This window comes from Myotis brandtii, unplaced genomic scaffold (genome assembly GCF_000412655.1).
Source record: "Myotis brandtii unplaced genomic scaffold, ASM41265v1 scaffold494, whole genome shotgun sequence".
NCBI lineage: Eukaryota > Metazoa > Chordata > Mammalia > Chiroptera > Vespertilionidae > Myotis > Myotis brandtii.
In genome coordinates this window covers 2,561,209-2,574,464 of record NW_005368860.1, presented here as the reverse complement: position 1 = coordinate 2,574,464, position 13,256 = coordinate 2,561,209, and the positions used below count along the sequence as shown (strand labels likewise).

The following is a 13,256-nucleotide window of genomic DNA, read 5'->3' as shown; positions in this document are numbered from 1 at the left end:
AGGTCATGGTTTGATTCCCGGTCAGGACACATGCCCATGTTGCTGGCCCAGTATGGAGTGTGCAGGAGGCAGTCAATCAATGATTTTCTCTCATCATTGATGTTTCTATCTCTCTTTCCCTCTTCCTTCCTCTTTGAAATCAATAAAAATATATTTTAAAAAATAATCACTGTATTTAACTTTGTTCTTCCCACCCCTGACCTACCAAATGTGTGAGTTACATGAACCCACTAGTTGGATAATTAATCAAACAACACAAACCCTCCATCTGGCAGAGGCACGGTGTCAGCATCACAGAGTAGCAGTTCACACTAGGAACCTTCCGCATGCTGGGCCCTTTACATGCACTGTCATGGGTTGGAAAGAACATGGGTATTGCAGTCTGCCAATGTGGATTTTGATCCTGGTTATAATGCTAACAGCCCTGTGGGGAGGTGTTCCTCCGCCAACACCGATTCACTGAGGTGCCGTGAAGAAGCCCAGATGCAGGCAGGCGACGTGAACTTCTGAGGACACTCAGAGGGCAAGGCCGGTGCTCCTGTTTGACTCCAGCTGTGCTCATTTTCCCAGTGTTATGCCCTCTCTGGCTTTTGGTGGGACGTATGACCATCTCATTTCAATGGGTGGTGTTTTGTGTTTCCAGGGCTCTTTCTGCATTTACAAAAGCCCCGAGGATTCCAGCACTGAGGACAACGGGCAGCTGAGAATCCAGCAAGGAATTCCACCCAACCACCCCGTCAAAGTCATGATCCGGGTGTACATTGTGGCGGTGAGCAGTCCTGTTTACTCTGAGGGGCTTAGTCTGCTCAGGCTGCCATTCAAAACACTACCGACTGGGTCACTTAAATAACAGGCATTTATTTTCTCACAGTTCTGGAGGCTGGGAGTCCGTGATCAAGGTGCCATCAGGATTGGTTTCTGGGGAAGCCTCTCTCCCTGGCTTGTAGATGGCCATGTTCTGGCTGTGCCCTCACATGGCCTTTCGCCTGTGTGCACATTCAGAGAGAGAGAGAGAGAGAGAGAGAGAGAGAGAGAGAGGGAGAGAGAGCTCTGGTGTCTCTCCCTCTTCTTATAAGGCCATTAGTCTTGATGGATTAGGGCACCACCCTCAGGCTCCTTTAGCCTTAATTACCTCCCTAAAATTTAGGGCCTAAATGCTCCTCTCCAAGTACAGTCACACTGGGGGTTAGGGCTTCCACGTGTGAATTTTGAGAGGACACAGTTCTTCCATAACAGGGGTGTGAAGCTTGGGTGGTAACGTGGACATCTACCTGCTGGCTTTCCAGGCTTGATGTGTGTAGCCGTATTTGCTCTCTGGGTTTGCTGCTAACTGGGAAGAAAATCAAATAGGCTGGAAGCAGGAAGCTCCCAGGCAAGACTGTTAGAAAAACAAACAGGGCAGCTGCCACTGTGAGGTTCTCCCGCGCCCCTCCTACTAGGCCTCTGCTCTGTGACGCTGAGAAATCCATGTTGAATGTATTTCCCAGAAAAACATTCTCTGCCCTACTTTTTGAATATGCAAGCCCTAAACTTTAATTGTAAAACGTTGGGGCCTGATTGCCAGGAAGCTCAGGGCCAAGTCTGAGCAGTTGTCTGCTGAACCTCTGTGGTTCATGCATCTGTTTTCATCTCCTGAACTTGGAGTTGATTTCCATAATCTTATTTGATTGCGGTAGTCTTATTTTATATTAACTCTCTGCTGACATTGCCTGCATCCTTTTTTAAAAACATAAAGGAAGCCTAAAATAAAAATGAATTCTTCTTTGTGCTAAAGGAGAACTAAGCTTCCCCTTTCCATCGTGCCACTAACATGTTCATAGTCATCGCCACGACCACCACGTGCCAGGCGTGTTCTAACCACTGGGATTTGGGGATGAGAAGCACTTGTAAAGAATCACTAGCAATGCTGGGTAGTTTATTCTAAACACCCACCCACAGGATAGTTTAGACCAGTGATTCTCAACCTTGGCTGCACATTAGAATCACCTGGGTCGCAAAGCCCTTTTCTTACAGGGAGAGCTGACCTGCCACGGGCCAGGCGGCCTGGCTGGAGGTGGAACGCCTGTCACTGTACTAGCTGTGCCTGGTGAATCTGGACATAGGATGGGGCCCTTGGAGTTCATCTTATTCAGATTTCCTGATTTTGTGAGACAGGCATTTCCCCCTCCTGCTTCTCTGCAAGCCATAGGATGGAGGTGGCACCTTCCAACATCTGTGGGGCAATGGTGCCCCCTTGTGGCTGCAGCTCCAACCCAGCGGCTCTGCTCACTACCAATGGAAAGGGGTGGATTTGGACCCCTGGGCATGGGGGAAAGGTATTTCTGTGGCCAGGAGAGTCACGGTATCTCATGGGGCACACTAGAGGCCCTGCCCATGAGTGGAGTGAAGGGTGCATCGGAAGCAGAGGCTGTGGAGATCTGAGGGAGGCCAGATGGGGAGGGCAGTGGATGATGAGTGAGGACTGGTTCTTGAGGCGATATGGCCTAGGTCAGTGGTCGGCAAACTCATTAGTCAACAGAGCCAAATATCAACAGTACAACGATTGAAATTTCTTTTGAGAGCCAAATTTTTTAAACTTAAACTATATAGGTAGGTACATTGTTATTAACTTTATTAGGGTACTCCTAAGGCGTAGGAAGAGCCACACTCAAGGGGCCAAAGAGCCGCATGTGGCTCGAGAGCCACAGTTTGCCGACCACTGGTTTAGATTAACCTTTTCTAAATCTTGTTCAGGAGGTCACTCAAGTCTTGAGAGAGATAATTTCTTTGAAAATCACCCCACCTCTGCAATTCCACCCCCAGAAATAACTTACTTTAACCTGCAGATACAAATAAATCTAGATCTATTTCCACTCGTCTATAGCTCCTGTATGTACAAATAAATTTGAGAAGTGGTGCATATAATATTTTTTCCTTCACCAACCCCTGAGGTCCACAAGGCTCATTAGCACAGTCAAGGCTCTGAGAATTCCAGAAGCAAAGAAATCTATTTAACTGTCGAGTCTTTAACAGCATCATCTAAACTTATTGCCCCACACTTTTTTTTCTCTCTACAGAAAACCCTGCAGAACTACGGTTCTCTGGGACAAATTTGGGGCAACCCAGAAATAGAGGGTTCGAGCAGTACAAGGAAGGAGAAAGATTTTGGACCCAGAGATGGGAGAAGGACCATTATGTATTGATTCATTCAGCAAACATCTACAGCCCACTTTTATATGTCCAGTACCCTTTAGACTGAGGCCAGGAATGCATATCAGCTCCTGCTCAGGAAACAGTGGAGGAGGGAGGGCTTGGGCCGGAACTTGAGGACAAGCAGGACTTGGCCAAGTGAAGAGCAGGGGTGGCGGCCCTGGGTTGCAGGATGTAGGATAAATTCACTGTAATTATGGACAGTATATGCTTTTCATTGACATTTCTAGTAATAGTGATTGTGTGGTTTACTCTCTCACACTAAGATTTTACCCATTAACTACATAAGTTAATTAGAAATCGTTTCATTTGCCCGACCAGCGTGGCTCAGTGGTTGAGCATCGACCTATGAACCAGGAGGTCACAATTCTATTTCTGATCAGGGCAAATGCCTACAGGATCCCCAGTGGGGGGTGTGCAGGAGGCAGCCGATCAATGGTTCTCTCTCATCATTGATGTTTCTATCCCTCCCTTTTTCTCCCTCTCTGATGTCAATAAAAATATATTTTTAAAAAATATTTTCATTTAATAAAACACCAACAAAGTAAAAATAATACTACTTAAAAGTTGCATGAAGAAAGAAAGAAAAATCCCCCCCCTCTGCAATTCCACCCCCAGAAATAACTTACTTTCACCTGCAGATACAAATAAATCTAGATCTATTTCCACTTGTCTACAGCTCCTCCCTGGTAGTTATTTAACAGAATCCTGCTTGATACATTACATATTGATCTCCTATCTTCTTTTCTTAGCTAGTAATACAACTTGGACATTTTCCCAGATCAGTATATACAGGCGTTTCTCATTCTTCTTAGTAGCCACCTAGCATTTTTCTGAATTAATGTTAGCATCCATTTATTCATCCATGCAACAAATATTAAGAAGACTGTATTCGAGATCCTGGAAATAATATAATGAGCAAGACAGCCAGTAGCCTTGCTCTCTTGGCGATTACATACTAGCTGGAGATAGTGGGGCATTAAGAATGTATTAAATAGAAACAAAGGGTCAGGTAAATAAAATGAAAGTCAGAGATAACTGCAGCGTGGATGATTAAAATTGAGCGATGTGATGAAGGGACCATTTTGGATTAAGTTTCCCCTTAAGTAATTCACATGTAGATTGTCTACAAATGTGGCTATTAAGCATGCTCTCATGAACTCCTTGAAAATATAGCTCTGTGTGCTCATGCCATCCCATCTGTAGGATAGAGTCCTGACTACGGATTGTTTCTCACTCAGCTCTCATCCCTACAGAGTTTCTCCCTCTTTTCAGCCTCATTCCTCACTGACCCCCTACCCCCACTTTCTCTTAGAAAATGTTTGCTGCCCTAGCTGGGTGGCTTAGTTGGTTGGAGCGTCATCCTGTACACCAAAAGGTTTCGGGTTCGATTCCTAGTCAGGGCACATACCTAGATTACTGGTTCGATCTCTAGTCAGGGCACATATGGGAGGCAACAGATTGATTGATGTTTCTTTTCTCACATCGATGTGTGTTTTCTTTCTCTCTCTCTCTCTGAAAACCAGTAAAAACATATCCTTAGGTGAGGATTTTTTTTTTAAAAAAAGTGTTGCTTGTGATGTTTTATTGCCCAGCTTCTCTGGAGCCAGACTCACTCTGAGAAACAGATCATTAATCAGCCAGTGCTAAATGCAAGACTGATGGGGTCATGGACTCAGAGCCCAATCCTTCTGGGCTCTGATTTGACAGATCTCAGACTGCCCAACCAGAACCAGAACTCAAATGCATGCCTCTGCCTCCTGGCCCAGCAAATTCCTCATGCCTCTGTGCCAAGCGCTGCTTTCCCCAGGCAGACAACTCCAGAGAATGCTGAACTTCGGCAAAGCTGATAGCTCTTAACAGCAACATGGGGAGCTAATGCAGTGGTTCTTAGCCTTGGCGGCACACTAGAGTCCTCTGGGGAGCTTCTAAAAAGCCCAAAGCCCAGGGCCAAGTAAATCAACACCTGGGGATGGTGGGAGTGGGGCGTCTGTGTATTTTAAACTGCCCAGGGATCCCAGTGAGCAGCCAGTGGTGGGAACCTCTGGACCAAGGGGATGTCCTTTCTCGCCCCCAGGCATTTAATCTTAGCCCAGCCGATCCAGATGGCAAATCGGATCCCTACATTGTGGTCAAGCTTGGCAAAACAGAAATCAAGGACCGAGACAAATACATCCCCAAGCAGCTGAACCCAGTGTTTGGAAGGTCAGTGGCCATCTGGGTGGAGTCGCTCCTGCTGTGCATCTGGAGGGGGCAGGGGCTGCTGTGTACAGGGGTGTGTCTGAGTACGTGGTGGCAGGAGGTTAGATGTTAACTTCTGCTTTGTGGAGAAAGGCCAACTTCTTTGGTCCCTTCAGGTATAAGGTGGTACATGGTGATCCTCACGCCGACGGTTCTCCAATAATGATTTTCCTAGATCTTCATCTCTCCTAGATTCAGCCTCCTGCTTTTGGACAGGGATGTATCCTTTTTGCAAACATGGCAACCAAGGCCCAGAGAGGTTTAGAAACTCATTCAAGTTCACACAGCTCGAGTGGAGAAGGGGCCACACCTTTGGTCTTGTCTCCTGCCAAAGGGATTTTCCCATCGTATCATTTTGCAGCTCATTTGAGGTGACCCCCAAAGTAAAAAGGTTGAACTGTGTCCCCCACCGTGCTTTGTTTTCCTGCAAAGTGTGTTGCATGTGTGCATGTTGGGTGAACCAGGCTTTCCCCCGTTCACAGAAACCCCACCACCCCCATTTGTCTGCTAACAGGTGTGCCGCACATTCGTGTTCCCTGCTTGAGCTGGTGCACCTGATTGCTGTTAACTTTGGAGTCAAGCAGATTCGGGTTTCATTCTGCCACATACAGGCTGTGTAACTTTATGCAGGTGGCTTAACCTCTCTGATCCTGGTTTTCCTCATCTGTAAAGCAACAACAGTGACTTGACTCTCAGGCGTCTTTAGGACAGTGGTTCTCAACCTTCTGGCCCTTTAAATACCTTTCCTCATGTTGTGACCCAACCATAAAATTATTTTCGTTGCTACTTCATAACTGTAATGTTGCTACCGTTATGAATCGTAATGTAAATATCTGATATGCAGGATGGTCTTAGGCGACCCCTGTGAAAGGGTCGTTCGACTGCCAAAGGGGTCTCGACCCACAGGTTGAGAACCGCTGCTTTAGGAGATTAAATGTATAGAATCTCACTGTAGGCTATGCTAGCCCATAAGAGGTACTCAAAACACATACCTTTCCTCTCTCTCTCTCTTAATAATCATTTTAGCAACAGATATATGTTAAGTGTATTTAATTTCCTGGTTTCCTGAGTAACAGGAGTGTGGAGTGAAATCTCCATCAACCTTATTTAAATTCACTTCCACATTTGCGATCTCTTCGGACCCTCTGACATTTGATGAGCGCCAAACCCTTACACTTTCCTGCTCCCGAGGAAATGAAATAAATGATTGTGCCTGCTCAGGTTTATGAAATGATTACAACGATGCCAGGGAAATGCACCCTCGCTTCCCTGATCCAGAGGTGACCTTTATCATTATCTGCCGTTTATGTAACCGGCACTTCATTTTGCCAAGTGCTTTGCAGTTACTTTTTATTTGCCACTCTCACCACAGCGCCCTGAATTAGACTGGCTGTATTACGCCCGCTGATGGCTGTGGTAAACAGGAGAAGGGGGTGATGCAATATTTCTCCCGCCTGGGCATTGCAGACTCTTCCAGAAGCCTCCACATGTGGATGCTTTGTTGGAATGGTATTTAATGGTGACTCAGCGACAAAAGTTGCTGGCTCATTCCTGCAGTGTTCCAGCAGGGAGAGCGGCAGGCTCCTGGGCCTGACCTGGGTGGGGTCAGGGACTCCCTCTTTGGGACCTCACCACTGAATGAGGATGCCACAGGCTCCACCCGTGACCCCTGGCACCTCGCCTGCTTTTCCTTACGGCCTCTGACATGAATTGACATGTTTGGGTGTTTATTGGTTGTCTCTTATCTCCCCACTGGAATGTAAGCTCCACTGAGCAGGGACTCAGTCTAGCCTGTTCAACGCCACGCCCCCAGCACCCAGGACAGGGCATACACGCGAACTCATTTTTTTTGGTTGATTTTTCTTTGTTAAATGGCATTTAAATATATAAAATAAATATCAAAAATATAAGTCTTTGTTTTACTATGGTTGCAAATATCAAAAAATTTCTATATGTGACACGGCACCAGAGTTAAGTTAGGGTTTTTCAAAATGCTGACACGCCGAGCTCAAAAGGTTCGCCATCACTGGTCTAGCCTGTTCAATGCCACATCCCCAGCACCCAGGACAGGGCATGGCACGGCACAGAGCACATGCCCAGTGAGTACTAGTAGAAGGAATAAGTGAGTGAATGAATGATGAACGAATGAATGAACAGATGGGTGGACAAACCTCCAGTCAGTTTCCGGTGGGAATTAATAGGGCCTGTCACTGTGCATCAGCCTGAATGGCACCTGTCTGCAGACTTCGGTGGTTCCTTGTTTTCTTAGTCACCACAGTGCCTGGCACATAGTGGATGTGTAATTACTGTCCAGTGAACAGAGGAATTAGCAAGAGAACTAATAACTGAACAAAGAAACAGTGGAACATCGTTGCTCTGAAGCTCAGAGGAACTGATTTTTCAAAGGCTCAGTTTTTACCCAGTTCACGGTGCATTTCTCAAACCACCATTGGACCTAGAGATGGTGAGACAGCCCCAGTGAAGAGCCAGGAGAGGTTAATCTGTGAGCACACGGCTCAGGAGATGGAACAGAGGCATGGAGTCGGCATGGTTGCCAGGGGCAGTTAGCACTTAAGTCCTTTCCTGGTGGCAGCTAAGCTCAGACATGGGCAGCTGGATGCTTCCTTGTGAGATGCCTCCAGAATCAATTACTGTTTGGATTCCAGGGAGGCAGTACTATGTCTTTAGGTGGAAGATGCTAATTTCTTCCCCACACAGCCTGCTCCCGCTGCCTTAGTCAGTTACAGTCCCGGAAGCTTGGAGCTGGCTGCCTTTTTCTCTGGGGGAGGGGGGGGGGCGAGGGTTAATTGGCTCAGGCTGTGCTGTGATTGCAGTTCCTGCCACACCAGAGAGTGAGAGTCAGGGCCGCGTGGATCTGAGCACGAGGGCAGCAGCCCAGACAGGCCCTCGGGCACGTGGGAAATAATGGGTCCTCAATCTCCCTTCCTCCCGCCTCCTCCCTGTCCCTTGCTCCCAGGCCACCCCACCTTGCCCCGAGAACAGTAGAGAAACATTGGTGTGTCTTGATTTGGCTTTCAGGACGACATTTCCCTAAAATGCAGGGTTTAATTCTTAGCTTCTCTAATGCTCAGTCGCATGGATAATGCATTGTCCCAGGAAGTCCAGCAGCAGGATGGACTCTAACACCTTGCACTGACGTGGCATCCAGGAAAGAGCCAGAACTAGGAGTCAGAAAACCGGCACTTCTATGCGTTGGGCCTGACTTATGCCCCTGGCCAAGTCACTTGTGTTCTCTGGATTGTAACGTCCTCATCTATAAAGTGAAGGGATTGGATATGGTGACCCCTGAGGTCCCTGGCAGCTCAGGGAAACGCTGCTGCCTACTCTGTGCAGGGGCATGCAGGCTGCAACCGTGCGGAGATGAGGACGGCGGGTCTCTGTTCTCGGGGCTCAGACTCTGTAGAGACGGCATTCCAGCCCTGCCAGCCTAGTCTTTAGGGCAGTGGTTCTCAACCTTGGCTGCACATTAGAATCACCTGGGAATCTTTTTAAAATCCTGATTTCTGGGCCTCATCCTCCGGAAATTCTGTTTCTTTTTTTTGGGGTGGGGCCACAACATTAGTAACAAAGAAACAGAATTTCCGGAGGATGAGGCCCAGAAATCAGGATTTTAAAAAAAATTCCCAGGTGATTCTAATGTGCAGCCAAGGTAGAGAACCACTGCTTTAGGGTTTGTCCATCTTGTATAGGGCTCTCATTTCAAATAAGCTCAGCTGTACTCCCCGATGGAGCAAAAGTGGGCGGGAACGGGAATGGCAATCTATTGGGCACCAGTTCAATGCCTGGAAGTAAAATGTGCGCTTTGTAAAAACAGCATTTAACCACCTCACTGTCTTATAAAGAAGACGCTTATCTCCATTTACACATAAGGAGCCTAAGGGATGAAGAAACTTTCCCATGTTTTACAATCAGGAAGGTACTGGTTCAAAACCAAGGCTGGAAATCAGTTTGAGACCAAAACCCAGGGATCTTCCTCTCCATCTAGCTGCCCCCCTAGTTAAAGAAGGAATCGGCTGGCCCATGAATGAGGAGATTAATGGCTACTGAAAAGTGACAACAGAATTGGAAATTGTTGTGTCTTAGTGAAAAATTAAACCACATAAATATCTCCTGAGTGTTTAGTGCGTTCATGCGGACTGCAGGCTCGCTAAATGCGAAGCTGGGAAATGTCCCCTGTCGCCAAATGTTGACTCCCAAAGCCTCTGCTTGGACCGCAGGTCATTTGAGATCCAGGCCACGTTCCCAAAGGAGTCCCTGCTCTCCGTCCTGATCTACGACCATGACATGATCGGGACAGATGACCTCATTGGCGAGACCAGGATCGACCTGGAGAACCGCTTTTACAGCAAACACCGCGCCATCTGCGGCCTGCAGAGCCAGTACGAGATGTAAGTGCTTTCCCCGCAGAGACACTGCTGGCCTCCCGAGGTCCCAAGGCTGTGGGCTCAGATCGCCTGCTCCGGGAACGCCAGCCAAGGCTCAGCTTCAGCGTCTCAAATGGGCTCCCCGTCAGCGCATCTGCGGCCTGCAGAGCCAGTACGAGATGTAAGTGCTTTCCCCGCAGACACTGCTGGCCTCCCGAGGTCCCGAGGCTGTGGGCTTAGATCACCTCCTCCAGGAAGGCCAGCCAAGGCTGAGCTTCAGTGTCTCAAATGGGCTCCCCACCAGCAGGGCGGGATTGAGGAAAATGCTCGCTGCCCTGGAGGGGGGTTGGGTTGGGGAGACAGCACTGATGTAGGGCCCAGGGAAGGTCCTTCAAGAGCCAGGAGCTGAATTGCATGTGTTCACTCAATCAGCTGGGCCTGGTGGGCAGAGTTCCATGAAGGGGAGTGATGCCAGAAGAATGATTATTATAACACAAATGCCAACACCCCAGTTAATTATAACTAACACCTATGACATACCAAGCACCTTCCATAGAGTATTTCAGTCAATTCTCTCAAAACCCAGTGAGCCGTTATCCCCAACTTAAAAATGGAGCAAGTGTGGGCCCAGCTCTCACTCTTTACAAAGATTTTGAATTCTGCTTAATTTGAAAGTATAGACTACCAGCTTTATTTAAAAAAAAAATGTAACTGATATCTTAAAGAAAAAAATTAGAATCTTACAATTACAAATTTCAGCTAGGAAAATATAAAAACATTCATTAGATTTTCATGGTATACTTTTACAAATATTTTTATGAATATAAAATAATATGTTCATTGTAGAAAATTTAGGAAATACAGAAAGTACAAAATAATGCTCAAATTATTCCATCCAGAGATAACTTCTGTAAAGAAATTTTATGTATTTCCTTTTAGTGTTTTTTTCTATGCTATTTCCCCCCAAAGTTAGATTTATACTCTCTGTACAGTTTTGTAAATCACTTGTCTCACTAAGCTTTGTAAGCATTCTAAAATATCATTAACATCCTTCAACATAATTATTTTACTAACTCTATGGTGTTCCATTATACGAATTTATTATAACATGATATGACCAGTTTGCCTTTGTGAACTTTAGGACATTTACATTTTTCTTCTTTATTCCACTAGAAATATTGCTGCTATAAGCATACAAAAGCCATTGCACACCCCTCTGACAATTCGCTCAGTATTCATCTGCAGATATGGATTATTCCATTGAAATTAGTATAGACGTCCAAATGGCTCTGTAGGAGGGCTGTCCCCATTTAGATGCACATGAACAGAGTCTGTGTGCTTGTTCCCTTCACGGCATGATTTCAGGCACGTGTCTACGGCTGGCCTCCTCTCCTCTGAGCCCAGGAAGCCAGTTCAGTGTTGGCACCCCAGTGACTGTATAAGCCTCCGAGGTATTCTCATCACCCACAAGTACAGGAGAGGCTACCATTCAGAACATGATTAGCTGAACTAACTCCAAAGTCGGGGCAGGAAGCCACAGGCCAGCGTGGTGCATCCTTTGTTCAGAAGAATTTCCAGACAGTGGAACTACCTATGAGCAAAATAGTTTAGTCAGCGAACTTATAACCTTTGTTCACTGAAAAAGTTTTAGAATAAGACAAGAGCACCTGTGTCTGGGGAGGCCTGTGTGTGGCTCTGGCCTTGGTTTGGATGGTCACTCCAGGGCCCTCGTATCTCTGGCACGATGTAGGACAACGGCTTTGTAGCCATGTTTTGATTGATTTAAATGCTTAGACAAGTTAAGTTCTGATGAATCCTGGGTCCCAATGTGCAGAGAAATCCAAGCTCATCTTAGTCATGGCTCTTAGAGAGCAGTTCATTGCCAGTTAATAACTTTTAAAACAGCTCTTCTTAAGGGATGAAAGGGTTGGACAGATTTAGAAACAACACGCATAGACTTTCTGCCTATGTCATGAGTCTACAGTATGATTTGGGGGTGGAGGGAGCAGAGGGGAGGAAAAAAGCAGAGAAACTGAAAGAATGAGCTAGGCTTTTCTCTAAGAATAAATAGCAGCCAAATGGCTATTCTGTTAGAAGCAGAACAAAAACAGCCTGCAAAGAAATCCGTGGAGACAGCAGGTTGGTGATTGCCAAAAAGGGAGCGGGGAGGAACGAGGAGGAACTGCTTGATGGGCACAGGGTTCTTTTGGGGTGATGGAAATTTTTTGGAACTAGATAGAGATAGTGGTTGCACAACATTGTGAATGTTCTAAATGCCACTGAATTTGGTCAACCTTATAATGGTTAATTTTATGTTATGTGAATCTTGCTTCAAATTTTTTAAAGTACATTTCTTTAAAAAAAATAAACAACTTACAAAAGATTTTTATGTCAAGCTATTCAGCAGTCCTGCTTTTCATACAAGCATCATATGCAGAGGTTTAGACCAGAAAAGAGAGAAAACAAAACAAAAACCGCTAGCCCAAGTGTATAGAACGGCAAGTCGAATCTGAAGGAAACCACGCGGATCTTAGGGGCCCTTTGAATAGGGACAGGGAGTGTGTCCTTCCAGGGGAAGCCGGGCCTCCCCTCTCTGTCCTCCCTCCACTTTGCAGAGAAGGATACAACGCCTGGAGAGACACGTCCAAGCCCACAGAAATCCTCGCCAAGCTCTGCAAGGACAACAAGCTGGATGGGCCCTACTTCCATCCCGGGAAAATACAGATCGGAAGCCAGGTCTTTTCTGGAAAAACAGTCTTCACTGAAGAGGACTCGGGTAACTTCCCCCAACACAGCCCCCTGACTTTGCTGTTTTGAAAAGCCTGCTTCTGGTGGTGTTGGTGGCCGGGGACAGTGGTCATCTATGGTAAAAGTGATGCATGCTCATGGGAGAAAATGTGGAAAAGTAAAGAGGACAATGCAGATCACTTATAATCCCCAAAGCAGAGATAAGCATGTTGCATGCTGGTTCATTTCCTTACAGTTTGTGTGCATGTGTGTGCGCGTGCTATTATCACATTTTTATAGAATTATAAATGTCATGTAGTTTTGTATCCTGTCTTTTCTATTTCAAATAGATCATGACAATTCTCCCTTGTGCTTTGAAATGATCACTGATAATATTCATTTTTATGGTTTTGCCATTTATTTACATTGTGTTCACTTTCTGCAGTGACACTTAATGCTACCATGCATTTCCTCATACCTACTTTTGCACATTTCTGATGTTTCTAGAGATCACATAAGTAGAATTGATGTGGCAGAAGGTAGGCAATGATCTTAAAAAGAATGTTATATACAGTAAATTTTTGGACACAACCAAAATTACCCCCATAAATGTTTATACCAACAACTCTCTGATTTCAACACTAAAAGGGAGATTTTCCATAGGAATATCATGGCACCTACCAGGAAGGTCCCAGGGAGGTTTTCATAAACTTA

General features: G+C 46.0%; 1 protein-coding gene across 1 annotated transcript in view; it reads left to right on the top strand.

Moving 5' to 3' along the window:
- Positions 1-13,256, top strand: part of LOC102247186 (fer-1-like protein 6) — a gene marked incomplete at its 5' end in the record, with an annotated part of 50,946 nt that overhangs the window by 23,288 nt on the left and 14,402 nt on the right. Inside the window, 4 exons of the mRNA XM_014548050.1 lie at positions 644-769; positions 5,267-5,394; positions 9,669-9,839; positions 12,431-12,591. Of these exons, the coding sequence (XP_014403536.1) occupies positions 644-769; positions 5,267-5,394; positions 9,669-9,839; positions 12,431-12,591 (586 nt within the window). The remainder of the gene's footprint in view (positions 1-643; positions 770-5,266; positions 5,395-9,668; positions 9,840-12,430; positions 12,592-13,256) is intronic.